General features: G+C 35.8%; 1 protein-coding gene across 10 annotated transcripts in view; it reads left to right on the forward strand.

The window, feature by feature from the left end:
• LOC150097830 (CUGBP Elav-like family member 1-A) overlaps positions 1-27,566 on the forward strand; it is an 816,588-nt gene that overhangs the window by 429,934 nt on the left and 359,088 nt on the right. For all 10 annotated transcript variants that reach the window (XR_016549571.1, XR_016549569.1, XR_016549568.1 and 7 more), the window contains 2 exons: positions 16,978-17,103; positions 17,223-17,302. Coding sequence is in view for 1 of the 10 variants with exons in the window: in XM_090406005.1 (XP_090262131.1) it covers positions 16,978-17,103; positions 17,223-17,302 (206 nt within the window). In the remaining 9 variants the exon portion in view is untranslated. The remainder of the gene's footprint in view (positions 1-16,977; positions 17,104-17,222; positions 17,303-27,566) is intronic.

Genomic DNA, 27,566 nt, shown 5'->3' on the forward strand with positions numbered 1-27,566 from the left:
TTTTTTAATAAAAAATGCTTTTATGTCAAAATATTTCTTAATCTTTCAGTTTCAAACGATACTTTTTACATAAAAACTCATGGTACTGGAGGTAAATCAGAATTGGGGAAATTAGGGCTGTTTGGGTGATCAAAACTTTGGTGTGTGTGCGTGTGAATGTGCAGTAGAGCAATGGCGACCTCTTAGCAAATGTCTGGAACACATTCCATTGGTATGAAATGCTGCCCAGAGCCTAGATACAATGTTATGTGAGATTCCAGACTCTCTGGCAATATCAGTAATTCTGCAGCCTTCTACAAGCTTTCCAATAATTCTTCCCTGCATGAAACTATCTAGATGATGTTTTTGAGATATTACAAGACATCCACGCTTGCAACTTTATTCCTTCATGAAAAGAGCTTCCTTCAAACACAATTTGCTCAGCACATCCTTTTGCCTTTTATCCTGTTGAGTGCTGCCACATGATCTCTTTGCACACAATTCAATATTTGAATGTGTACACACCTTCTACACTTTGCAGTCAGATGAATAAGGGTCATTACTGCTGCAATGACCTTTATTTTTTGGTACAACTAGTCTTACCATTTCTGGGGTCATCCCTGCCATACTATTATTCCCTCCCCCTCCTCCTCCTCCTCCTCACTTCTCATTGTCATTACAATTGCACTTTCATCCTTTCACCTTAATGTACACATCTAGTCTATCATAGTTATTACCTTAATTTCTCTGACCATTTATATTCCCTCTTTCACTGAACAGCACCTTCTCCGGAAATCTAATCTAACACAGAATTCATCATTAAAGCATGGATCTTTTTAGCCATCAAAATCACCACATAAATCAACAAACTGCACACCATTTCTCCTACACACATCTGCACATTGAATCATTTGTAATCAGCTGTCTCTCTCAGCTTACTCATGTCATACTTTGACATGCATTAAGCTGGCTTCTTGATTCTTTCTCAGTGGGTTCAGTTTTGACTCATTTGCTTCTTGATTTTTCTGAGCAATAAATACAAAATTTATATTCAGGCAATGACAATCAGAGAAAGTAAGGAGTAGCTATAGTATTGAACACAAAATACAAGGCTAATCTACTTGAATTGCAAACAGTATCAAGTAGAGTGATGGGCAAATATCAGAATGGGAATTGGACAATGAGACTTATTTGTGCCTATGGTCCCACAGAAGGTTCTACTAAGATAGAAGTGGAGAAATTTTTTGGGGCTTTAGAAAAAGCAACTGACAATGAAAAAGGAAAAGTTGGTTCTTGTTGGGGATCTAAATAACAGAGTAAGAAATGATTGTCAGACATACAAAAATATTTTGGAAAAATTTGGAGAAAAGAGCAAAGCTAATAATAATGGCAAATGCCTGTTGGATTTCTGCTCAGGACATGGACTGGTTATTACTAACACCATGTTCCAACATAAAAATCTACACAAATTTACATGGAGAGAAAAGGCAAAGAATAAGAAAAGTCTCATTGACTATGCTATTGTTGATAGTGATGTTTTCTCACTGGTGAAGGACACTAGAGTGTACAGAAGATTTGAAATTGGAAGTGATCACCATTTAGCCTTGAGCAGGATAAAATTTAATTTTATACTGAAAAGAAGAACATATAAGAAAGTTTTAAAACAAATAAAAGTTGAGCAACTCTCAGATGTAAACTGTAGACTAATTATTCAAGAAAAAATGAAACAGTTTGAGAACATGAACCAAACCTGGGAGAGTCAATGGAAATCCTGAAGAAAACATTGATTGATTCAGCCAGAGAGGCATACGGTGAGGTTGTGTGCAAGGATAGAAAAATCAGAACTCCATGGTAGACACAGGAAGTTAAAGAGGCAGTGAAGGAAAAGAAGAAAGCATATCAAAAGCTCCTGTCAAATAAGTCAGCTTGTGCTCTTAGAGAATACTGAGACAAATGTAGGAAAGCTACACACTGTGTAAAACTAGTTAAAGAAAAGTCATGGGAGGACTTTTTGGTAAGAATATAGAAAATAAATATCAAGAAGGTGGCAAAATATTCTGGCGGCTGTTGAAAAAACTCAGAAATGGAGGAAAGAGTTCTGTAAAAGGAATTAGAGATGACAAAGGTGACATGAAAACTGGTGAAAAAGATATCCTTGATGTATGGAGTAATTACTTTGAAAAATTTCTAAATGACACAAGTGATGACAGCACAGTAGTAAAAAACACTCAACAGACATACAGTCAGGAAAACATATCCATACTTGAAGTAGAAAAAAGCTATCAAAAACCTGAAATGTGGAAAAGCAGCTGGAGTAGATGATATTAGACCAGAAATACTCAAGTATGGAGGTATAAAAGTCTTACACTGGCCGCACTGCATAGTTCAGAAGGGCTGGACAGAGGGATGAATTTCGGATGATTGGAGTAGAGCTCGCATAGTGCCCATATATAAAAAGGGAAATAAAACTGAATATGGGAATTACAGAGGTATTTCCCTACTGAGTGTTCCTCGTAAGATTTATGCAAGTATTCTTGAGAAACGGTTGAGAAGGATTGTGGAAGGGAAGCTTGGTGAAGAACATGCTGGATTCATGCCAAATAGAGGCTGTCAGGATCAGATTTTCACTTTACGACAATTAGTTGAGAAATCGTGGGAATATAACAAAGATCTGCATTTAAGTTTTGTAAATCTGGAAAAGGCTTATGAAAGGGTGCCAAGAGAGGAGCTATTCAAAACACTACACTTATATGCTGTCAATGGAGCATTATATGAAGCAATACTTAGTCTTTATATGAGTTGTAAATCAGCAGTTAGAATTGAAGGAAGTACAGGAAGATTTTTTAATGTTAAATCTGGTGTCAGACAAGGATGCACAGTATCCCCCTCTGTTATTTATTTTTATATGGATCACATTATGACAGAAAGTAGTGTTAAACCTGATTCCAAAATTGGAGATGTTAATCTCAGCTCTTTACTCTATGCAGATGATGTTATACTTCTAAATAAATCTGGTAGAAGTCTGCAAGATTCCCTGACTAAATTAAATAACTCTTGTAGCAGATTTATTAAGTAAAACATTTCAGCTACTTAGGCACGATTTTTAGTGAAGATGGTAAATTCAATATGGAAATAGACAACAGAATCAATAAAGCTACTATGGTAGGAAGTCAGCTGAATAAATTTATATGGAATAAGAAAGAAATTAGTCAAAACACTAATTAGCTGTATATATGACAGTGTTCAAACCAATTTTAACTTACGAATCTGAGAGCTGGGTTAGAAATAAAACACTTGACCAATGACTAGAGACCACAGATTTGAGAGTCCTGAGTCAGATTAGAGGGGTGAACAGATGGCATCAGTGGCAATATCATATTAAAAACGAGGATATTAGAATAGAACTACATTGTCAGCGTTCAGGAACACATTAGCAGAGCTGATCTCAGTTGGTATGGTAACTTAAACAGAATGGGAGAGGAAAGATTAGCAAAACAAGTGTTCTTTGCCAGATTGGCAGGAAAAAGACCCAGTGGAAGACCAAGATATAGATGGATTGATACGGTACAATATCCCTTAGACGATAGAAATATAAGATCTGATAATGTTGGAGTCTTTACAGGTAACAGATTCATTTGGAGGAAAATTGTAGATAGGAAGTTAGTAATGGTGTAAGTTTTTCATGTAGTACTATCATACCCTGTTACACCCCTTGAGGGTACATATCAGGAATTTGATGATGATGCTTCTTTGTTAACAGTTCTCTTATATCTCATTCAGCAAGTATTTTATATTGTCTCTCATACTAGGCTTATCTGATTTTAAGCCATTCATTCCACCAAACACAATCACTTCTTGTATTGGTTCTAGTGGATTCAACCCCCGACCCCTTCATATCTTTGCTGATGACTGCTTTTCTGAAATGGCTTACCTCACTTCTTAAATAGTTTTCATCTTTTGATTGTGCATTTTGGATTTCTACTTCTGAGGCCTTTACGTTAGTCTTTTAATGTATTTTGACCTTTAATCTTTATTATTATTATATCACACCTCCAGGGAGTCCAAAGACTCATCGAGGGAGGGCATCAACTCTACAACTCATCGTCTCACTACTCCACTGACATTCATCATCTAGCGCCAGCTCCATCTACCGCCGACTACCACCATTTGTGCTTTCACAGACAATCACAAACATTCCTGCCCACGGCTGGATTCGAACCCGCAGCCTTTTTCCTGGAGAGTGGATATGCTAAACTCGGCCAACCAAGCCAGCTGGGAGAGTGTATCTATACTTGGATGAATGAATGTATAAAGATAGAAGACAATCACAAACTCATCTTCATGAGTTTTTTTTGTTTGCTATTTATTACTAACATCACATCATTCATTACTGAATTTATTCTGAGTTCATATTATATCTTTTAATCATATCCTTTAATCATTTTTGCACTTTAAGACTCTCTTATATTTCAGTTTTTAAATTTTTAAGATTCAAAAGAGTTCTATCTCACTTTTTTATTTATTATTAATATCATATTCATTCATCACAATTTACAATTTCAACATGAAGTTTTAAAGATCATAATTGTCAAAAGTACAACAAAGGTAGACAATAATACTTATATAGGATCATTTCATTAATTTTTTAATTTAAAAAGTGCTGCACTACTTAAAAATCCTTCTGTTTCAAAGGTGCTTCATAAAAATAAAGCTTGGCTTATCTCTTTTTATCAAAGATTATAAATGGAGCTACATACAGATTGCTGGCCTGGTTGGCCGAGTGGTTAGCATATCTTCAACCAAGAGGATGTGGGTGTGAATCCTGCCTAGGCATGGATGTTTGTGATTGTCTTCTATCTTTATACATTCATTTATCCAAGTATAGATACACTCTCCCATGATAGATTGGGTCACCATGGGAGAAGTAGACCCAACCCTCCCACAATGGAAGAGGCCTTCACCATGTAGTGATTTGAAAATACAGGCTGATCATCATCATCACATACATAGTATAAAAAGAGCTACAAAGAAACTTTATATTATCTCTGAACCATAAGTTCAGAGACAAAGTTCTCTTGTTGGATTTAATTTTTCAACATTTTCATTCTTTTTTTGTGAATCACTGCTGTTGACTCTTTAGCCGTTATGGAAAAAAAACAAAAGAAAAAAAAAATTGGGAAATCTCTGTGTTAAATTCTCTCTGTGCTATTGAATTTGTGCAGTTGTTTGAGAATATTAAAAAGTGTGACCTCAAAGTGTGCAATACATGACTTCTACAGCTTTTAGAAGGTTATTTTGTTTTTTATTTGATTATTTACCAGTTTTTCCAGGTATGTATTACTAAACTTCAAAAAAATTATTGATGACATGAGGTTCTCATTGCTGATGAGACAGGTCTTTGGTGGAAAAAATGTCCATCAGAAGCTTGTTTCAAAAAAAAAAAAAAAAGGAAGAGGAGCAAACTGCACCATTAAACTGAAAGGTTTAATGCATAAAAAATCATGTAACGTTACTTTGTTGAGTAATGCATCAGAAGATTACATGATAAAACTTATGCTAATTTATAGATCCACTAAATCCATGTGCAATGAAAACTGTAAGCAAAATGTGTTACTGGTATATTGGAAAGCAAATAAAAGAGCTTATGAACTGCAAATTTATTTAAAGAGTACTTTCTAAATGATCAGTAATTACTGTTTTTAATAAAAATTAAGTTTACTATAGTTATAAAAATAAAACAGTGTATTTTTGTTAGCTTTTTGAACATACCCCCTTCCCCCTTTTATTTTGTTCTGGTTCTTAATCTCGTATAACAGGGATTCACACTACATATTATTTTATAGGAACCTAACTACCATATTATTGTTATTATTATCTTCAGAACTCCATGGAGTCAAAGATTCATCATGGAAGGGCCCTCTGTCATACACACAGCTCACCATATGTGCATAAATACATTCACATTCTCTGCAGGTACCACACTCTCATGCAGTGCATTCCAATCTCCATGCAAAAAACCTGCTTCTCACTTCTTATGCTCGCATCTCCTTACAGCTTCCTGGGATGACCTCTCATTCTGCTCATCCCCCACCATTCTGTGAAAAATCTCTTCAGTGTTATGTGTGTCTATCAGCCCCGCTTCCTCCTTCCCCTTCTCTATATCCATTAGACTGTAAATTGCATCTTCTCAGCCTTTTTTCATACTCAACATTCCAGAGACCAGAAACCACTTTATTTACTGAAACCTTTCCGATATCTCTTCATCTTTTTGAAAATCTGTGCACAGTAGTCTATTTGTGGCCTAATCAAGGCTTTATACAAAGGAACCATAATCTCCTTATTTCTACAAGTCAATGTCATTTGCATCATTGCCAGAATTCATTGTGCTGATTTCACAATTTTAGCAATGTGTCCTCTAAATTTTAGATCCCTATTCACCATCATTTCCAGATTTCGTATTTCCTTCACCTCCTCCAGTATATCCTTATCAAGTGTATATTCTACATCCCATATTTGTTTTCTCAATTTTAAAACCTTACACTTTGCAACAATGAGCTGGTAACCCTACTTCCTACTTCCATATCATTCACTCAGTCTATTCAAGTCCTTGTGAAACCACAACATCTTCTCTACTCCTTATAGTACTTCTTAATTTTCCATCATCTGCAAACAACTGAATATCTCCATTCGAACATTCCCCAGTATCATTAACATACAGCAATGGTCCTTGAGGTACAACTAGTGACTTCCTCCCAGAAGAGGAAAGTCAATGGCTTTACTCTTCTGGGACATTGCTCCCACATAAACAACTTACTGATATCTATCAGACAGCCAATCTCCAGTCCTGTGCTATAATTTAATATCCCGCTCCATCTGTTCTTGTTTAACTATCAACATATCATGTGGCAATCTCAAAAGTCTTTGCAAAATCTAAATATACTACTGTGTATCCAATGTACCTGTCACCTTATTGTAATAAGTAAACAGATTACTAAAACACGACCTTCCTTTAGCAAATCTGTCTGTTCATCAAAGAGAATGCTACTGTTGTCAACCCAATTCTGGATCTCGTTTGCACTAACCTCTCCAACCTTTTAACCCAACAGACACACAGATTGGTCAGTGATTTGAAGCTTGAGTTCTGTCAGCTCTCTTATGAAGCAGTGCAGTCATGACTTCCTTCCACTCCTTTGGACCTTGATCCAATGTAACACTCATATTCAGCATGTACGTCAAGGCAGAGCTTCCATAGCTCAGTCAGTATAGACAAAACCCTTTAGTTGGAAAGACCTGGGTTTGACTCTTGTCCTAATATGTGAGGAACCTTTATCTGGTGTCTTTCAATTAAAGGTGAGTTAGCCGGTCTCATACAGAGGTAGGGTTTTTTCACCTGGAAACTCGGGTTTTTCTTCCCCGAGAACAGACAAAATGGCCACTTGAACACACGCATTACAAACATAGGACATGCTGGGAGGCATAGGGCTAACTATCTTATCCTTGAAGTGGTTGCAGTTTCAAAATTGTAATAAGCCATGCCTATCATCATCATCATCATCATCATCATCATCAAATTCCTGCCATGTACCCTCAAGGGGTGTACAGGATATGACAGTACTACATGAAAAAATTACATCATTACTAACTTCCTATCTACAATTTTCCTCCAAATCAGTCTGTTACTTGTCAAGACTCCAACATTATCAGATCTTATATTTCTATCATCTAAGGCACTTTGTACCGTATCAATCCACCTATATCTTGGTCTTCCTCTGGGTCGTTTTCCTGCCAACCTGGCAGAGAACACTTGTTTTGCTAATCTTTCCTCTCCCATTCTATTTAAGTGACCATATCATCTGAGATTAGCTCTGCTAACGCATTCCTGGATGCTGACAATGTCAAGTTCTTTCCTAATATCCTCATTTTTAATATGATATTGCCATTGATGCCATCTGTTCACGCCTCTAATCTTTCTCAGGACTCTCATATCTGCGGTCTCTAGTCTTTGGTCAAGTGTTTTACTTCTGACCCAGCTCTCAGATCCATAAGTTAAAATTGGTTTGAACACAGTCTTGTATACAGCTAATTTAGTGTTCCGACTAATTTCTTTCTTATTCCATATGAATTTATTCAATTGACTTCCCACGATACCAGCTTTGCTGATTCTGTTGTCTATTTCTATATTTAGTTTACCATCTTCAGTAAAAATTGTGCCTAAGTAGCTGAAATGTTTTACTTGTTCCACAGGTTCTCCATTCACAACACAGTTGACATTTTCAATGATTCTGCCTATTTTCATTGTCTTTTTATTGCTGACCTTCATACCATATCTATTACAACAGCTATTCAATTTAGTCAGAGAATCTTGCAGACTTGTAGCAGATTTATTTAGAAGTATAACATCATCCGCATAAAGCAAAGAGCTGACATTAACATCTCCAATTTTGATATCAGGTTTAATACCACATTCCTTCATAATGTGATCCATATAGATAATGAATAACAGAGGGGATAATGTACATCCTTGTCTCACACCAGATTTAACATTAAACCATCTTCCTGTACTTCCTTCAATTCTAACTGCTGACTCACAACTCAAATAAAGACTAAGTATTGCTTGATATAATGCCCCATTGACACCATATAACTGCAGCGTATTGAATAGCTTCTCTCTTGGCACCTTGTCATATGCCTTTTCCAAATCGACAAAACTTAAATACAGATCTTTGTTATATTCCCATGCTTTCTCGACTATTTGTCGTAAAGTGAAGATCTGATCCTGACAGCCTCTATTTGGCCTGAATCCAGCTTGTTCTTCACCAAGCTTTTCTTCCACAATTCTTCTCAACCGTTTCTCAAGTATACTTGCATAGATCTTGCCAGGAACACTCAGTAGGGAAATACCTCTGTAATTCTCACATTCAGTTTTATTTCCCTTTTTATATATGGGTACTATGAGAGCTCTACTCCATATGGGTCATTAGGCCTAAATACAGGAAACAATGTCAAGGCGGATATCAACTACCCTGATACATTTCTTCAAAACATGAAGTGATATATCATAATTTCACACAGCCTTATTAACATCTAGTTTACTCAATTCCCCATATACTGCTTGTTCACTAACAATCAGTTTCTTCTCCCCTTTTCATTGCATTTCAATCTCTGCATGATGTAATAATTCATTAAGGATGAAATATCTCTATGAACTGCTCCTATAATATTAATAAAATAGCTTATCTCATGAGGAGCAACTCCAACATATTATTTCTGCTAAAGATTCATTAGTATCATGATCATTATCATCATCAAATTCCTGCCATGTACCCTCAAGGGAGTGTACAAGATTCATTAGTATTAGGACATTATACACTTATTCAGCTATTTATAAATAATGCACTTAGGAATTGAAATTTCTACATGAGATTAAAGACAATTTAAATTCCACTGAAGAAGTTAAAACAATCCTTATGTAGAAAAAATATATCTATTTAATTGTGAATGAATATGTTATATGTATATATTCATATACATTGTATAGAATATATACATATAATAAAATTGACCTTCCACACATGCACTCACACATTAACAAAAACAAAGCAGCTTCATACAGCTCTAAATATTTCTCCATTATTAATGGAAAAAAGAATTCAAGGGCCACAAAAGTATATAACATCATCTGCAAAAGAAGAAACTCCATATTTGAAATCTTCCATTAACAACATTTAATTTTTTCCTTTCTTATTTAATAAAATAACTGTACCTCTTCTTATTATATTATTATTGTGTTAGCTCCAAGGAATTGTAGGACTCATTGCAGAAGAAAGTGGCAATAACCACCATCAACAGTGCCATCCACCAGAATTCTATGGCCTATTTGAAGGATGAAAACACAGTTTCCAGAAGAAAAAAAAAAAAAAAAAAAACTGTTGCCTTTGTATGAGATTGGTTAACTTATCTTTAATTAAAAATGTAAGGTTTCCTTTCATTGAAGAGAATTAAACTCAAAATCTTTTCCAATCGATGTGCCCAGTATCTCATCATTCTTCTAATTGTGCTGCAGAGGCACAAAGAAAAAGCAGTAAATCATTTTTCCTTTTTCCCCACATGAGGAAAAAGGCAAAAATAAAAAAAGGCAATATTTTTTAGTCTATTTGTTTATAAACAAATAGGCTAAAAAATATTGCCTTTTATTATTATTATTATTATTATTATTATTGTACGGGCAACTCCATGAAGTCTGAAGAACTCATTGAGGGAGACTCAAACCATCCACATAATCTATTGTATAGTTCATCCACTGTTTGTAGGTCTCTGCTTTGCATCTTTCCAAGAATAGTCAATTCATGCTGAAGGGGAGAAAGAAATGAAGGATGTCTGAATTGGTCGCCAACACGCGAAATACGTGCTTTATAGGTAAAATTTTCCAACTGTTATACAAGCAACATAGTTAACTACAATAATCATAAAAGAGAAGTTAATTTTCCGACCGGTAATAATAAACAACTCATCCCACAATACGGACTGATTATCGGAATAGATTCTCCTTTTTCCTGAGATGCGCAGAAGTGTCGAAGGATCTCTAATCGGTGGGCAAACTATACCTCTCCTGGAACCCATTAACAGACAAAGCACTCATAACTGATTCTGGCAACCCATTCCATTTATTCACAACTCTCAAAACAAAAATCTAGTCCTCTTCCCTACTAACCACACATTTATTCAGCTTCCAGGGATGACCTGTTGTTTGACCCCTCTACCCAAATGATGAAACATTTCCCCTGCATCTATCCTATAAAATCCTTTAAGCAACTTTAATGTTTATATCATATTCTACCTCCCCCCCCTTTTTTTTTTCCCTTCTTCACATGCCCTCAGTCTATTCTCATAGGGAACATTCCACACACACACACCACTCATCATCTTGGTTACTTGCCTCTGAATCCCTTCCACTGCTTCCTCATCTCCAAGAAATCTAGGGGGCCAGACATGAACACAGTAATCCAGATATGGACGTATCAAAGGCCTTATAGAGAGGAATAACAACTTCCTTATCTCTACTTGTTAATGTGTTCTTCAATAGCCAAGTAATGCTATGATCTACCATAACAAACTTATTATTATTATTATTATTATTATTCAGGCCTCCATGGAGTCAAAAGACTCATCGTGGGAGGTCCTTCCTAAGAAACACAAAGTCTATCATACCACTCTTTAAATTCATTGACCGTTCTTGCTCTCGCCACTCCATCAGGCAATGCATTCCATGGTTCAAACTTAGTAGTACATCCTCTAAACTTTAACTCTCTGTCTACCACCACACTTAAATCTCTAGCTTCATCTAGTTCTTAGATTCCATTTCCATCAATGTGGTACACAGCTTATAATCTATTTATCCTGAAATGCATAACTTTACATTTCTCCATATTAAATTGACACCCATTATCTTTTGCTCATACTGAAAGCCTATTTAAATCGTCCTACAAGCTTCCACATCACTTTGATTAACTATTACTTTATCTAATTTCGCATCATCAGCAAACAACTGAATATTTTCTTTCAGGTTATTTCCTATATCATTTATGTGAAAATTAAACAGTAGCGGCCCCAGCACTGAACCTTGCCTGTTTTCACCTTGATTCTGTACCTCCATATATCACATTTGGATATCTGTCCAACAGCCACCCTCTTATCCACATAACCAGTGTCTTATCCATCCTTATTTGTTCTAATTTGTAAAACAGAGTTCCATGTGGTATTCTATCAAATCTCTTTGCAAAATTCAGCAAAATCACCATTTAGCCATTTCGTTTATCCAACTCAGCTGTCACTCAATTGTAAAAAGTTAGTAATTATTAAGACATGACCAACTCTTCACAAATCCATGTTGCTCTTCATACAGTATCATATTTTTATCCATCCATTTGTGAATTCTCTTTTTGACCAATTTTTTCTGTACTTTTACTGCCATGCCTGAGATATAGACAAATCAGCCTTAAGGACTCACACAATTTACAGACAAAAAATACTAGTGGTGGTGAGCAGTAGATGGCATTGATATAGATGATGAAGATGAAAAGGTGTAGAATGGGGTGCCCTCCCTCGATGAGTCTTTGGACTCCTTGGAGGTGTCACGAAATAATAATAATGATTATCATCATAAAATTCCTAATATATATCCTCAAGAGTTGTACAGGATATGATAGTACTACATGAAAAATTTACATAATTACTAACTTCCTGTCTACAATTTTCCTCCAAATCAGTCTGCTACCTGTCAAGACTCCAATATTACCAGATCTCATATTTCTGTCTTCTAAGGCACATTTTACTGTATCAATCCTCGTATATCTTGGTCTTCCTCTGGGTCTTTTTCCTGCCAACCTGGAAGAGAATACTTGTTTTGCTAATCTTGTCTCTCCCATTCTGTTTAAGTGAGCATACCATCTGAGATTAGCTCTGCTAATGCATTCCTGAATACCGACAATATCAAGTTTTTTCCTAATATCCTCGTTTTTAATGATATTACCATTGATGCCATCTGTTCATGATGCTAATCTTTCTCAGGACTCTCGTATCTGCGGTCTCTAGTCTTTGGTCAAGTGTTTTACTTCTGACCCAGCTCTCAGATCCATACGTTAAAATTGGTTTGCACACTTTCTTGTATATAGCTAATTTAGTGTTTTGACTAATTTCTCTCTTATCCTATAAAAATTTATTCAGTTGGCTTCCTACCATACCAGCTTTGATTCTGTAGTCTATTTCCATATTTAATTTACCATCTTCACTAAAAATTGTGCTTAAGTAGCTGAAATGTTTTACTTGTTCTATAGGTTCTCCATTCACAATGTAGTTGATATTTTCAATGTTTCTGCCTATTTTCATTGTCTTTATCTTTTTAATGCTAACATTCATACCATATCTATTACAACAGTTATTCAATCTTGACAGGGAATCTTGCAGACTTGTAGCATATTTATTTAGAAGTATAACATCATCAACATAAAGCAAAGAGCTGACATTAACATCTCCAATTTTGATATCAGATTTAATACAACTTTTCTTCATAATATGACCCATATAGATAACGAATAAGAAAGGAGATAATGTACATCCTTGTTTAATGTTAAATCTGACACCAGATTTAACATTAAACCATCTTCCTGTACTTCCTTCAATTCTAACTACTGACTTACAACTCTAATAAAGACTAAGTATTGTTTGATATAATACCCCATTGACACCATATAACTGTAGCGTTTTGAATAGCTCCTCTCTTGGCACCTTGTGATATGTCTTTTCCAGATCTACAAAACTTAAATGCAGATCTTTGTTATATTCCCATGATTTCTCAACTATCTGTCATAAAGTGAAAATCTGATCCTTACAGCGTCTATTTGGCCTGAATCCAGCTTGTTCATCACCAAGCTTCTCTTCCACAATCCTTCTCAACATATATCTTACCAGGAACACTCATTAGGGAAATACTGCTATAATTCTCACATTTAGTTTTATTTCCCTTTTTGTACTATGAGAGCTCTACTGCAATCATCTGGAATTCGTTCCTCTGTCCAGGCCTTCTGAACAATGCAGTGTGAGACTTTTATACCTCCATACTTGAGCATTTCTGGTCGAATATCATCTACTCCTGCTGCCTTTCCACATTTCAGGCTTTTGATGGCTTTTCTACTTTAAGTATGGATATGTATTCCTGACTCTATGCCTGTTGAGTGTTTTTTACCACTGTACTAAAATACAGTATTTGACTTAAGGAGCGAAATACAGTAGTTTATGCAAACCAAGGGGGAATCCAATTGCGGAATTTAACGATCCAAAGTGGATGACAGACTTTGCCTTTTGACAAACATCTCATTGCATGTGAATGACCTAAATACGTGGCAACAATCCAAAGATCAACCAGTGCACACTCTGTTTGATCACATCAAAGCTTTTGTGGCCAAGCTGAAACTTTGGGAGGCACAACTCACAAAAAAAAAGACTTAACTCATTTTCAGCTTCTCGCTAAGTCCAACTGTTCATCTCTTGATGGATATGCTACAAAATTACTGTGTTGCAAAGTGAGTTCAAAGAGAGATTTAGTGATTTTCATAACCGACAGTCTTCTTTAGATTTATTTTCAATGCCATTCAAGTGTCAATGTTGCCGAAATGCCAGGCTCAGTACAAATGTGGCTGCTTGAACTCCAAAACACTCTTCTTTGAGAGAAAAATTATTCGATGTGCCGTTGCTTACATTTTACAAAGATTACATTTCTGAGGATGCATTCCCTAATCTTCGCTGGTATACTTTGAAGATGTGCGCTTTGTTAGGAACTGCTTATACTTATATAAGCAGTTCTTCTCCAGAATGAAGCATGTGAAGTCCAAGAAAAGAACTCAGATTACGGACCAGCATCTCGAGAATACTCTGTGCATAGCAACTTCCAACATTGATGCCAACATGGACAAGCTGGTCAAGGAAAAACATTGCCTAGTTGCCCATTGACATTGTAAAAAATGAATGTTTTCTTCATTAATTTATATTTTTTCAAGTATTGATTGTATGTACTTATCATGAACCTGACTCCTACCTGTGCTCTTAAAGCTGAGTTTGTTTATTTTTATAAGATTTTATGTAAAGTATGAAATGCACAGCGTTCTTTGTGAATGAAAGCATCTTACAATTCTAAATACTGCAGTATAGCTTAGTGGCCCACAGGCTTCATTGAAATTTTTAATGCGGCCCACACTGTCTGAAAGGTTGAAGACCCCTGTTGTAGGGACATCTTTATTCTGGTCTCCGGAAACAACAGATGTAGTAAAAAATTATCTATTCCTGAATAAAAATGAATATTTATGTATATTAAAAGAAGTTGTTGATCTACAACAAAATACTAGTATATGTGAGATATCCATTAAAAAAAAAAACGAATAGTATTCCCGTAAATGTGGATAATTCTGATAATAATTGGATATTATTATTATTATTATTATGAATCCTGTTATTGCGTAAAATATATACTGACACTCAGTATATGTTTTGCAGTAAACAAAAGAAAATTATTCGAAATGAAGCATAATATACATAAACCAGGAAATACACATAACATGCACAAATGAATTACCTAAATGAATTACCTGATCAACATTATTAGTTCATTGGATTAGCCTCTCTCTATAGTGGCTGTTTATTATTGGTTAGTTATTTATACTTTTCAAACAAACCTCTTTCCCTCTCGTCGTAAGTTGTTTTTGTTTAATTGTTCCATAATAAATTCACTTATTCATGTCTAGATTTAATAGGATCACATGCTGAAAGTTTATTTTTCACTAGGTTAGACTATAATAAATTTAGTTTAATCCTTTATCCCAGTGAGAGCAAACAAAGTTTGCTCTACTCATTAACTTATAGGAAACACATATCACAAATGTTAATTATTAATAATTTGTTTGCCATTAATAAAAGTATTTCTACTCACACTTATTCTTTCCTTTACATTTCCCATTCTCACATGACTTATTAATGATGGTTCACTTATTTACACCTTTGAGTAATTCAAATATACCAATCAAATAGAGCATTCTTCTTCATAATTGTTTTCTGATGTATTTAAAAACAGACACATTGCCCCTCACTATACATAGATTTGGTTACACTTAATTCATAAATTAAAGTATTCAAAGTTATACTACAATTAATTGCATTGGACCAATTAAGATATGCGCTGATGCCCTATGCACTCTTAAAACTTTTATATATCGATATATAGTAAGCTGTTACAAATTGGCAGACCACATAAATAGTGTGAACATCATTGTTTTTATTTATTTATCATTTTTTTTTTTTTTTATGGCAAAAGTGTATGTCCACTCTTTAGTTCTAGCCATAATAGTTGTGAGAGGGAGGAGAAGAGAAATGGCTTTTATTGGGGTTGATAAGCTGGAATAGAATCTCTCCGTAGATCATAATTTCTCTAATTCTTTTGCTATTCATTTTTTTAGTTCTTAAAATAATGGGTAAGTTTATGTTCACTTAGTCTATTAAACTTAAGATAAATTGAAACTATCAACTGCATTGTGATTGGAGAACCTATACGAAAAAGTAAAACATTTCAGCTACTTAGGCACAATTTTTAGTGAAGATGGTAAATTAAATATGGAAATAGACAACAGAATCAATAAAGCTGGTATGGTAGGAAGTCAACTGAATAAATTTTTATGGAATAAGAGAGAAATTAGTCAAAACACTAAATTAGCTATATACAAGAAAGTGTTCAAACCAATTTTAACATGTGGATCTGAGAGCTGGGTCATTAGTAAAACACTTGACCAAAGACTAGAGACCGCAGATACGAGAGTCCTGAGAAAGATTAGGATCATGAACAGATGGCATCAATGCCATCTGTTCATGATGGTAATAATATGATAATATCATATTAAAAACGAGGATATTAGGAAAAAACTTGATATTGTCAGTATTCAGGAGTGTGTTAGCAGAGCTGGTCTCAAGTGGTATGGTCACTTGAACAGAATGGGCGAGGAAAGATTAGCAAAACTAGTATTCTCTGCCAGGTTGGCAGGAAAAAGACTCAGAGAAAGACCAAGATATAGGAGGATTGATACAGTAAAAAGTGCCTTAGAAGAATATAAGATCTGATAAGGAGTCTTGACAGATAACAGGTTCATTTGGATGAAAATTGTACATTGGAAGTTACTAATGATGTAAATTTAGTGGAGACAGAGAGTAGTAGAGTAGGTGCCCTCGCTCGATAAATCTTTGGATTCCCTGGAGGTGTCGTGTCACGTAATAATAATATCCTGTACACTCCTTGAGAGTACATGTCAGGAATTTGATGGTGATGATGATGATAAATTGTTTTCTTTTTCTTGAAACTATTTCCTTAGTGCTGACTTGTTATATAGATTTTCTTTTTAAAGTAACTTAATTTATTACTCACTATACAAAAAGTATTGAATTTATTATTCTTACTTTTATTAGAACGAAAATTATTTATTGGGATGTTGTCCAAAAAATGCAATGAGAATGACGTGCGAATCATGTTCTCTCCATTCGGTACGATAGAAGAATGTACGGTACTACGTGATGCCAATGGTCAAAGCAAAGGTGCTTATTACTGTTTCAATTATATTTATATCTTTAAGTGGTCTATTTTTGTCATTTTATGATAGCAAAGTATAATCATTATAAACTTACTTCTTTTTTTTTTTTTTATCTTTTCTAAGGTTGTGCTTTTGTTACATATGCTTCTCGTCAATGTGCTATTAATGCCATAAAATCCATGAATCACTCTCAGACAATGGAGGTAAGACTGTTTTCAATTTTTCAGTATGCAATTTAAATAACATTATTTCCATGTCTGGAGTCACAACCCTCATCATGGAAAGTTCTTTTATTCTGCAGTACAATATCTTGAAGTTTTTTAATGTTGGCGCATTCAGTATTTAGCATTTCCTTTCACAACCCACCATTCTCTCTCTCTCCATATCAAAAAATCCACTTTCCACTACCTTGTTCACACCCTCATACTGTTTTCAGGGATTACTGTATATCTTTTCCATCACCTGGTTAACGTAATATTTCATATGACGTTAACTCTTCTATTTGTCAAGCACTATTAAGCACATTCTCTCAACCTGTCACTGTACTCAACATCCCAGGGTTTTAATATAATTTTTATTATCTCTGAATTTTACAGTTTCCTATACTCTTATTTATTCACCTCTGGTCTGTCCACAGCAAATCTGCATGTAGTACAGGTGCAGGCTGAACCAGGCTTTATGCAAAGGCATAATCACTTTCTTATACTGATTAGTATCCTTTCCCTCCTCTTCGATATGGCAGCAGTGCTCTGAGTGACTTTCACAACTGTTACTATATTAGTATTATTATTCAGGCCTCCATGGAGTCAAAAGACTCATCGAGGGAGGTCCCTCATAGGAAAGTCTATCATACCACTCCTTAAACGCATTGACCGTTCTCACTCTCACCATTCCATCAGGCAATGCATTCCGTAGTTCAACCATCCTCCATGCAAAGAAACCACTCCTCACCCTCTTTCTCGCAGTTTCCTTTCGTAACTTCCAGGGATGGCCCCTTGTCATGACTCCTTCCCGCTGTTCAACCAAGCAAAAGAACTCCCCAGTGTCAACCCTGTAACCCCCTCTCAACAGTTTAAAAGTCTCAATCATATCACCTCTCCTTCTTCTATCCACCAAACTCTGCAGTCCACACTCCCTCAGCTGATCCTCATAACTAACATTGTACAGTCCTGACACCATCTTTGTTATCTGCCTTTGTACCCTTTCCACAGTTAATTTATCCCCTTCAAATCCTGGGGACCAGATCTGAGAACAGTAGTGTAAGTGTGGTCTGATCCGAGACTTATACAATGGAATTATAACCACTTTATCTCTGCAGGTCAGTGTCCTTCTCATTATTGCAGCAATCCTCTGTGTTACCTTCACTACCTTTGCAATATGTCCCCTCAATTTCAGGTTTCTATCAACCCCAGATCTCTTGTCTCCCCTACTTCCTCCAGTTTAACTCCTCCCATAGAGTATGCAGCATCCCATTGATTTGTCCCAAACCTCAAGACCTTACATTTTGCTGCATTAAATCAACAACCCCATTCATTTGCCCATCTATCTAGCTTATTCAAATCTTCTTGCAGGGCTACCAGATCTGCACTATTACTAATAACCCTTCCCTAATGTTCCATAAAGGGAATATATTCCTTAAACTAGCCCTTTATCCATCATCAGTCCTAGATTCTTTGCTCCTTCACCTCCTTGTGAATGTATTTGCATAAAATTGCAGACTGTTGCATTGTATTTTCTATTTCCAAATAATTTGCAGTATTAAACTTGAAATGATCATTCATGTTTTACCAGCATTGGTCTTTTCAATTTTCTCATCAGAAATTCTCTTCCATTACTTAAATTTGCATAGCCTGCTACTAGTGAATATCTTCCTTTATACTTTGGACTATGTTGTTAATATACACCAATGAAACAGTATTCCAAGAGCATAGGCAAGTAATACTTATCTCCTACTACATTCACTACTTTTTTCTTTGTAAGCTTCAGTTAGCATATTTTCTGTCCTTTCCTTGATATAATCATTCTCTTCTTTTTGGACAGTTTCTCATAAAGAGTTAGCTGATATGGTATCATTATTATTATTTCTATATTTATTTATAATAGAGTTTACAGAGTAACAAGAAACATGAAACAGCACAATGAAATCTTTGACTGGCAAATGGGTCCAGTTTAGGCCTTGTCCAAAGACCTAGGAATTGATTACATATCATTGTAAAATGTGAGATGTCTCTTAAAAGTACCATTTTCTGCAGTTGAGATTGTGTCCACAAGTTTCACAAATGTTCTTATTGTACACCCACACTTCTGAGAACCTAGTTTGGCGAATTGTCAACAATAGTCAATTCATGCTGAAGGAGAAAAAGAAATGAAGGAATAATTTTTATTTTATTTTATATCTTTTTTAATTTTTTTAATACTATACGTACATTTTTTCCAACTGTTATACAAGCAAAATAGTTGCCACTTTAAAAACTACAATGTTCGTAAAAGAAAAGCTAAATTTTCCGAACCTGTAATAATAAACAAACTCATTCCAGAAGACAGATTGATTACCCTAATATCGGAATGGATTCTCCTTCTTGTGACATGCGCAGAAGTGTCGAAAGGTCTCTTCTCATCTTTGGCCGTACAGTACTATTGTTCCCATGACAATTGGAACTGTTGTTGCTTTTTTTTTTTTTTGTTCCACAGTTGTTGAATTTCAATTTCCAGATTCCAATACTTGGTCAATTTTTCCATGCACTTTTTCTTCAACCCTACTATCCACTGGTATTGCCAAATCAACAAATCACATATTCTTATCCAGTTACATGATATTTGACATATTATGTTCCAGATGTCTATCTGTCTGAATTTTAAAGTTTCCTACTGCACACGCTCCAGTGTACAGGTTTTGCTATCCAATCATGCCTTGGTTTTATAGTCTGTATGAGCAGTCTTGCTGCAAGAAATAATTAGATGGTCCATAGTCCCTTTCTTTATTTCTACACAGTTGCCATATACTTCTGTTGCAGATCTTTGAATGAGTTCAAGGCAAAGTATGATAGATACTGTGTGGATGTTGAATAGTTCTTGACATGATGTTTAGGGCCTCCCTCGATGAGTCTAAGGACTCCTTGGAGTTGCCCATAATAATAATCTTTTCAATCTTCACCTTTTATAGTGCTTGTTCTTGAGCAGCAAGTATCAGACCCTCTGTCTCTTTCTTGATGTTTCCCTGCCAGCTGAAGCCATTGCCAAGTTAAGTGACTGTCAATTTTACTTTTAACATCCTTCAAATATTGACTATGGTGTGCTTTATTTTTCCTATATCGTTAATGAACAAATTGAACAGTAGTGGTCCAAGAACAGAACCCTGCGGCATACCACTAGTCACAAGCCGTCTTTTGGACTCTACTCCTGAATAAACCACTCTCTGATATCTCTCCATCAACCACCCTCATATCCATCTCACCAACCCTATATCCATCCCCATATGCTGCAGTTTACTGATTAGAATTCCATGTGGTATCCTGTCAAAGGCCTTAGCACTGTTCAGCCGTCACTGTGTTATAAAACGTGAGCAAGTTACTGAGGCATGATCTACCCTTCATAAAACCATGCTGTCCCCCATACAGTATCCCATTTTCATCTATCCAGTCCTCTATTTTCCTCTTGACTATTTTCTCCAAGACCTTGACAACGATTCCTGATATGCTGATTGGTTGGTAATTTACAACAGCAGTCTTGGAACCTCCTTTATGCAGTGGAACTATTTTTCCCTCTTTCCACCCCCTCAGGACTAACCCGGACCCGAGACCTCAAATTAAACAAAATGGTGAAGGGCACTGACAATTCTTTAGCCGCTTCACATACAACACGAGCTGATATACCATCCAATCCCACAGATGTATTGACATTGAGGTTTTGTGATCACCTCCACTTCATTCACCACAATTCCCATATAAGCTGTTGGTTCTTTCATTCCTGCAATGTCACCACCTGGATGATATACTCTTGCAAAGTGCTCGCTCAGTAATTCCACTATATCAACTGATTCGGTTACCTCCTACCATCGGCATTCTTTAAAATCATTCTTCCGTATACATTTTTTCTTTTACTTGCAACATATCGAAAAAACTGTTTGGGATTCTCTTTAGCCTGCATGGCTAATGTTCTTTCATAATCCGCTTTTTGCTTTTCTTACCACACTCGTTACCCTTCTGGCTTGCGCTTTATACCGTTCATGTGCCTGCCGGTCAGCTTTCTCCTTAAATTCCCTCCACAGTTGTTTCTTTTTTTGCAGCTCAAGCTTCATAGTGTTATTCATCCATTTAACCCCTACTTGATTTATTATTCGGACTCTAGGTATATAGTCAGCCATTGCCTCCTGCAAACGTTTCTTAACCACCTCCCATGCACTATCAACATCCATCCCTTGCAGTTTTACATGCCATGGCACTGAACTAATCAAACTCCTAAGCTTGTCCTCGTGGAAAGGCTTAGACGTTGGTTATGCATTTTTAACTATGTAATTTAAGGAAATTACAACGTCACTAGGATATACATTAAAATAAATTTTAATATACTTCAATATTTTGGCAACGTCACATTGCATTTTCAAGAAACTTAAGAACAAGACACGTGCACAGAGGCACAACAAACAGTAAATGAGGGAGCAGGAAGCTATTATTTCTCCTAAAGTCCTGATGGTGCCCCCTAGTGGGCAATGTTGGTATTCTTGGGTGATTGGGCTGACGGTCTTCTGATGTAGGTTTCCCAAATTTGAGGAAGTTTCATGCAGCCAAATTTGTTGAGGTTCGGATTGTTTCTTAGGGCTGAAGCTGATTCCATGAAAAGCCTTTCATACTTGTATTTACTACGGTGTACTATCGTGGCTTTCTTCCACTCTATTCTATGGCAGGTATCCAGTGCATGGTCAGCAAGACCAGAGTGGCTGTACTGGTGAAACCGGATGTAGTCCTTCTGTTCTGAAATTCTGATATTGGCTGTCCTGCCTGTTTGGCCAAAGTAGGACAGCTTACAGCTGCAAGGGACCTGGTATACACCAGGTAGGTCTGGGGGGGGGGGGAGGTTGGTCTTTAGTAGAGCAGATAAGGGATGCCAATTTTTTTATATGGTCTGTAACAAGAAGTTAAGTCATGTTTTTTTAGGATTTTTGTAATTTTTTCCGAGGTGCCTCAGATATAGGGTATGGTGATGGATTTTGAGTAATCCTTGTTGTGAAGGTGGGGGGGGGGGGGGTTTGTGGTTTACTGGTTTCAATATTTTTTGGAGGGGTAGCCATTGGCTGAGAAAGTGTTGAGAATGTGGTTTAGTTCTGTGGTTAGGGCATTGTCATTTGAACAGATAAGTTTAGCCCTGTTGTGTAGTGTCTTAATGACTCCATATTGTTGCGAGGAGGTGTGGTGGGATTGTTGGTGAATGTATCTGCCTGAGTGGGTTTTCTATAGACTGAGAAAACCAAGGTTCCATCAGGCTGGCGGGTGACTAGTGTGTCTAAGAAAGGAAGGCAGTTGTTTTTTCCTTCTTCCAGGGTGAATTTGATTCTGGGGTGTTGGTTGTTTTGAACATTAAAATAAATTAAAATTTATTTTAATGTATATCCTAGTGACATTGTAATTTCCTTAAATTACTTAGTTAAAAATTCTAAGCTTGTCATACTTACCAGCCCAATAATTCCACATGTACCCTGTCTTAATTGTAAATTCCACACCCTTAGCCACCTCCCAAGTCAAGACCCTATGATCACTCTCACCAATTGGTGGCAACATGGTCATATTTGTTACAGCCAAATTCTCAGATGCAATTACTAGGTCAAGCACTCTCTGACCTGTAGTATTTTCCACATGCTGTCGCAGATAGTTATCCCTTAATAACCACATCAAATCCAATTCCTTCCTCCCATGTGTCCTCTCCTCCTTCCGATCAATGTTACCATAGTTGAAATCTCCCATAATAATTACCCTCCTTCCACTCATTTCTTCTATTTGCTTATGCATACTATTTCCACCATCTATTCCATCACCTGGTCTATAGCAGCACCCAATTGTATGTTTTGTTCTGCTAGCCACGATCTCACACCAAATGGCCTCAAATGTGCTCTTTTCTCCTGCAATTAAACTTCTATTCTCCTTGGTTGCAGCTCATCAGCTATCATCAACAATACTCCCCCCCCCCATTTTATTCTCCCTGTCACTCTTGAACACACTATACCCCTCACATTCAATCCCACTAGCTATATCATCTTCTGTCAGCCATGTTTCACTAATGCCAATAACCTGTGGCCTGGAAGTGCGAACCAAGAGGCCAACAATTCTTCCTTCTTGTTCCTAATACTTCTGGCATTAGTATACATGAATTGCAGAAGCCCATTTGTCCCATCCCTATTTTGATGCCTTATACTAACTATCCCATTCTGATTTGTTGTCCTTCGTACTCGCTCGGTATGAGATTGATGTTCGAGTATTGTCTTTTCAACAGAGCATCCAGTTTGTCCAAAGCAAGAATGATGACAGTCACAAGGAACTTGGTAGACATCAGGAAGAACTAGAGGTGATCGTTTATCTTTTGAAGATGGAAACCATGCTGATAATATGTTGATAGGAAGAAAAGTAGCCATTAAATTGTATTTCTTAAGAATTCTGGAAATGGGTTCTGACAGAAATGTAAGGGATTGGAACTCAATTTATTGTTTCCTTGTTATTTGAACTAGGATTATCAGAATTAGAAAGCTGTTGTGTGGTGCTTTCTGAGAGGCCATTGAGTTTCATTAACATTTGATGTTTGAAAGTTCCTGCTGTAATAGTTGAGGTCTAGAACAAATAGTATGAACATGTCGCAATAAAGTTTTTATAATTCTCGTTTCTGTGATGGATGCTGAGCCGATTGCTGTTGAATGTAGCATTAAGTGAAAATAGGCTTTCAATAAATGGAAAGAATTAATTCACATGATCTTGAGCAGAGGAGTAGAATATTTAAAAAAGGACAGTTTGTTGTCTTTTTTCATTTCCATAGTAAATTTAATTCATGGATGTAGATTGCTTGTGTTAGATAAAAAAGTAAGTAATGTGTCTTCGTTATGGGGCCAGATAGCAAAAACATCCTCTGTGTAACAAACCCAAAATGAAGGCTGAGTGTGTAAGGACAAGAAAAGGATGTTTTTTAAATGTTCTAAATGAAAGTTAGCAAGTGCGGGAGAGAGTGGACTTCCTATTGCAGTTCTTTCAACTTGACTGTAAAACTTATTTTGACAAATATCCGGAGTGCATAACAAAGTTGAATAATTTCACTATATCCTGTAGAAATGCTTCTGAAAGTGATGTAGTGTATCCTCAGTATTTGTGAAGAGAGATTCTATATAAAAGCTAACCATTATATCAGTTGGTTGTAGGGAAAAATATTTCACTTTATCTAGAAAATCGGAAGAATTTTTTATGAATGAGCAGGAGTTGCCAATCTGAGCTTTCAATAGATGTACTAAAAGTTTGACTATTTGGGTAGGTTAATTTCTGCAGTCGACAATTGAATGAAAAGGGATGTATTTTTTTTTTTTTTTATGTATTATAAGTAAACTATAGAACATAGAGGTTCTAGCAAAAGTTTTAAGTTTTTCTGTGGTGTCTACATCAAGGCTTACAACTTCATCTAGTAAACAGTTCAGTTTTCTGAGTTGTCTGTTAGTAGAGTTGTAATCCAATTCTTGGTATGTTATTATAGATTCTGCCAATTATTAAAGAAAACTCGCTCTTTTATTACGGGATCGATCAACATACCAAGAATTGGATTACAATCCCACAAACAGACAACTCAGAAAACTGAACTGTTTCTTTCATGGGCCTTGTCGCTGCCTCAAGTTCTTGCTGGGATTCCATTGTAATATGTCTTTGCAATTCTTCAAGTTCAACATCACTGAGAACTTTGTTTCTTACAATAAATCTTCATTAGTCCATCAGTTGCTGCTCAGTGCCTCTACTATTAGGGAATTTGTTTCCAAATTTCATACATTTGTTTTTAGTATCCTCTTGGTGCTGTATTTGATTCATAATATGCTTCATGATCATCTTGTTTTCATACAAAGTCCATTTCTTTCATTTTCAATATTCTTCTTTTAGTTCCATTTCATTTCTTTGTCCTGGTTGCCCAGCAAAAGAGTCTGAGCCCTGAGTTCATTTATCACTTAATATCCAGGAGCTATAGCACCAAGTGCATCCCTTGTTGATCCAGGTAACAATTAATCAGATATAGATGACTTTTTTCTTCAATTCACCATTTAAATTGGGAGGGGTGTGGCACGCTTAGTCTGGCTCCTCTGCTAAGGCTTGTCTTCGGCCAACATAGCCTTTAGCATCCTCAGAATGCACTGGCCCGCCCACCACGTCAAAGTGATGCCTGATTGAGGGGATTATTATTATTATTATTGTTGTTATATGAAATCTCTATGTGCTTCAAGGACTCGTCACAGATGTGCAATATATGCTATACAACCATTTAAACTACCAGCATATCAGTTGACCATTGCCATATTCCCACCACTATTTCTTCTAATCAGTTTCTATACCGATCTATATATAGTATCCTATAAAATGCCTTTGTGAAACCTAAAAATCTTACTCTATTATGCATTTCCTTGTTCCATTACATTTATGAGCTTATCTAGGGTGATGATTGTGGTTTTAACTAGGATCATCATCCTCGTGTGCAAAATTTCAATATGTCATTTATTTAGCGACATACACATTATATAAATATGTATCATTGTAGATATGTAACATTGTTTTATATACTCAAAATATTATAAATTTTAAAATGTATAAAATATTAAGAGATACTTGATGGAAATTGCATATTATTATATGCATTAAACTTACTTGAATTACTATATGTATTATTTCTGAGAAAACTCTCATGTTACTCCTGTTAAAACTATTATTTTTACGGCTATTTTGCCTGCTTTTGTTTAGGAGTGCCCCTTTTTTTTAATGTCATTGGCTTTTTTACTCAAGAATTTTTAGGGCATTGCAGATGTATTTTAGAGACAAATATATGTAGCATAATTGAAGAAAATTCGCACATACTTTTTCTTGGATGTTGTTGCCTGTCTTCTTTCTGTGGTGTGCATACTTCTTGAATTACTATACTTTATAGTGAAAGTAAAATATTCGTTAATATTTAGAACATCTTATATCAGTACATAATGTATAAACCAGCATTAGATAAACTTTCACTCATGTTAAGAGATTGATTTCTTGCAGCTATTATTGTCTGAAAACCTGATTCTTGTCACACATACAATAGATCACTTCACTTTACTGTATGCCAATGGCTACTGACCACCCACCATTCACAAAGTGGATATTTTCAAAAATATTGGGTTTTTGGATTTTTCTCCTTGGTTGTAAACTGAAAACCACCTCTGTCCAAAATTTTTCAGCTTCCTAGCCACAAGGGAAGTATCTGACCATTTTGATCTCTCTCTCTCTCTCTCTTTATATATATATATATCAGGGGTGAATATTCTGGATGTGCAGTGCTCATCCACGAAATATCAGTATCACCGATATTATATTTTTGCATTTATTCCTGTTAAAGACTTCCCAATTGTTTGCAGACTTCGTGCAATTCATAAAATTAAACACTTCATACTAATGCTTCATTGCCCTCTTCACGAGGAGAATGAAGCATTAGTGCTTCATGAAGAGGGCACTTTTCTATGTGTAAACATTGCGTCACTTTCGTGTTAATAGCTCGGGTGTGCTTTCAAAATGCATACACCACTTGAGCCCTTTGAAAAGATGCAAAGAGGGTGCAGCGGGTCAAATTCTTAGCTTTTTAGTATTTTTAAACCGCTGAGAAGTTGAAGCTGGGTGAGCTAACATTTTGAGCTCACCCAGCACCTAGCAGCTGTGATTGGTTATTGTGTCAACCAATCCAATTGAATGTTGTCACTTGTCACGAGTTGAGTGCTTTCTGTATCTGATGGCTGTATTACAAACAGCTGTTACACATGTTTTGTGGAACTGAAAATTTGAAAGTGGATGTTAGGAGAATAATGCTAATTGTTTTTTCTTTTGCTTGTGCAGTATAGCATCTGTTGAGGTTGCAAAGTTTTTTAACGGTATAGAGATATTTTTATTCTAGTCTTCGGAAACAACAGGCAGTAAAAAAATATCTATTCCTCAATAAAAATGAATATTCTGTGTATTATAAGATGTTGTTGATCTATAACAAAATAAAATACCAGCATATGTGAGATTGATAAGACAGAAGAACCGCTGATACTATAAAAAAAAACAAATGAATGTAGGATTCCCGAAAGTGTGGATTATTCCAATAATGATTGAATGTTATGTATACTGAGGCTCAGTAAACAAAATAAAATTTTTGGAACGGAGTGAAATATACACAAACCAGAGAAATTTTACTAGATGATTTGCTGCTTCATCAAACCATGTTTATTCCTGCAAT

The sequence above is a fragment of the Typopeltis vanoorti genome, chromosome 16, assembly GCF_054136105.1.
Source record: "Typopeltis vanoorti isolate ZY-2024b chromosome 16, IOZ_Tvanoo_1.0, whole genome shotgun sequence".
Lineage (NCBI taxonomy): Eukaryota > Metazoa > Arthropoda > Arachnida > Uropygi > Thelyphonidae > Typopeltis > Typopeltis vanoorti.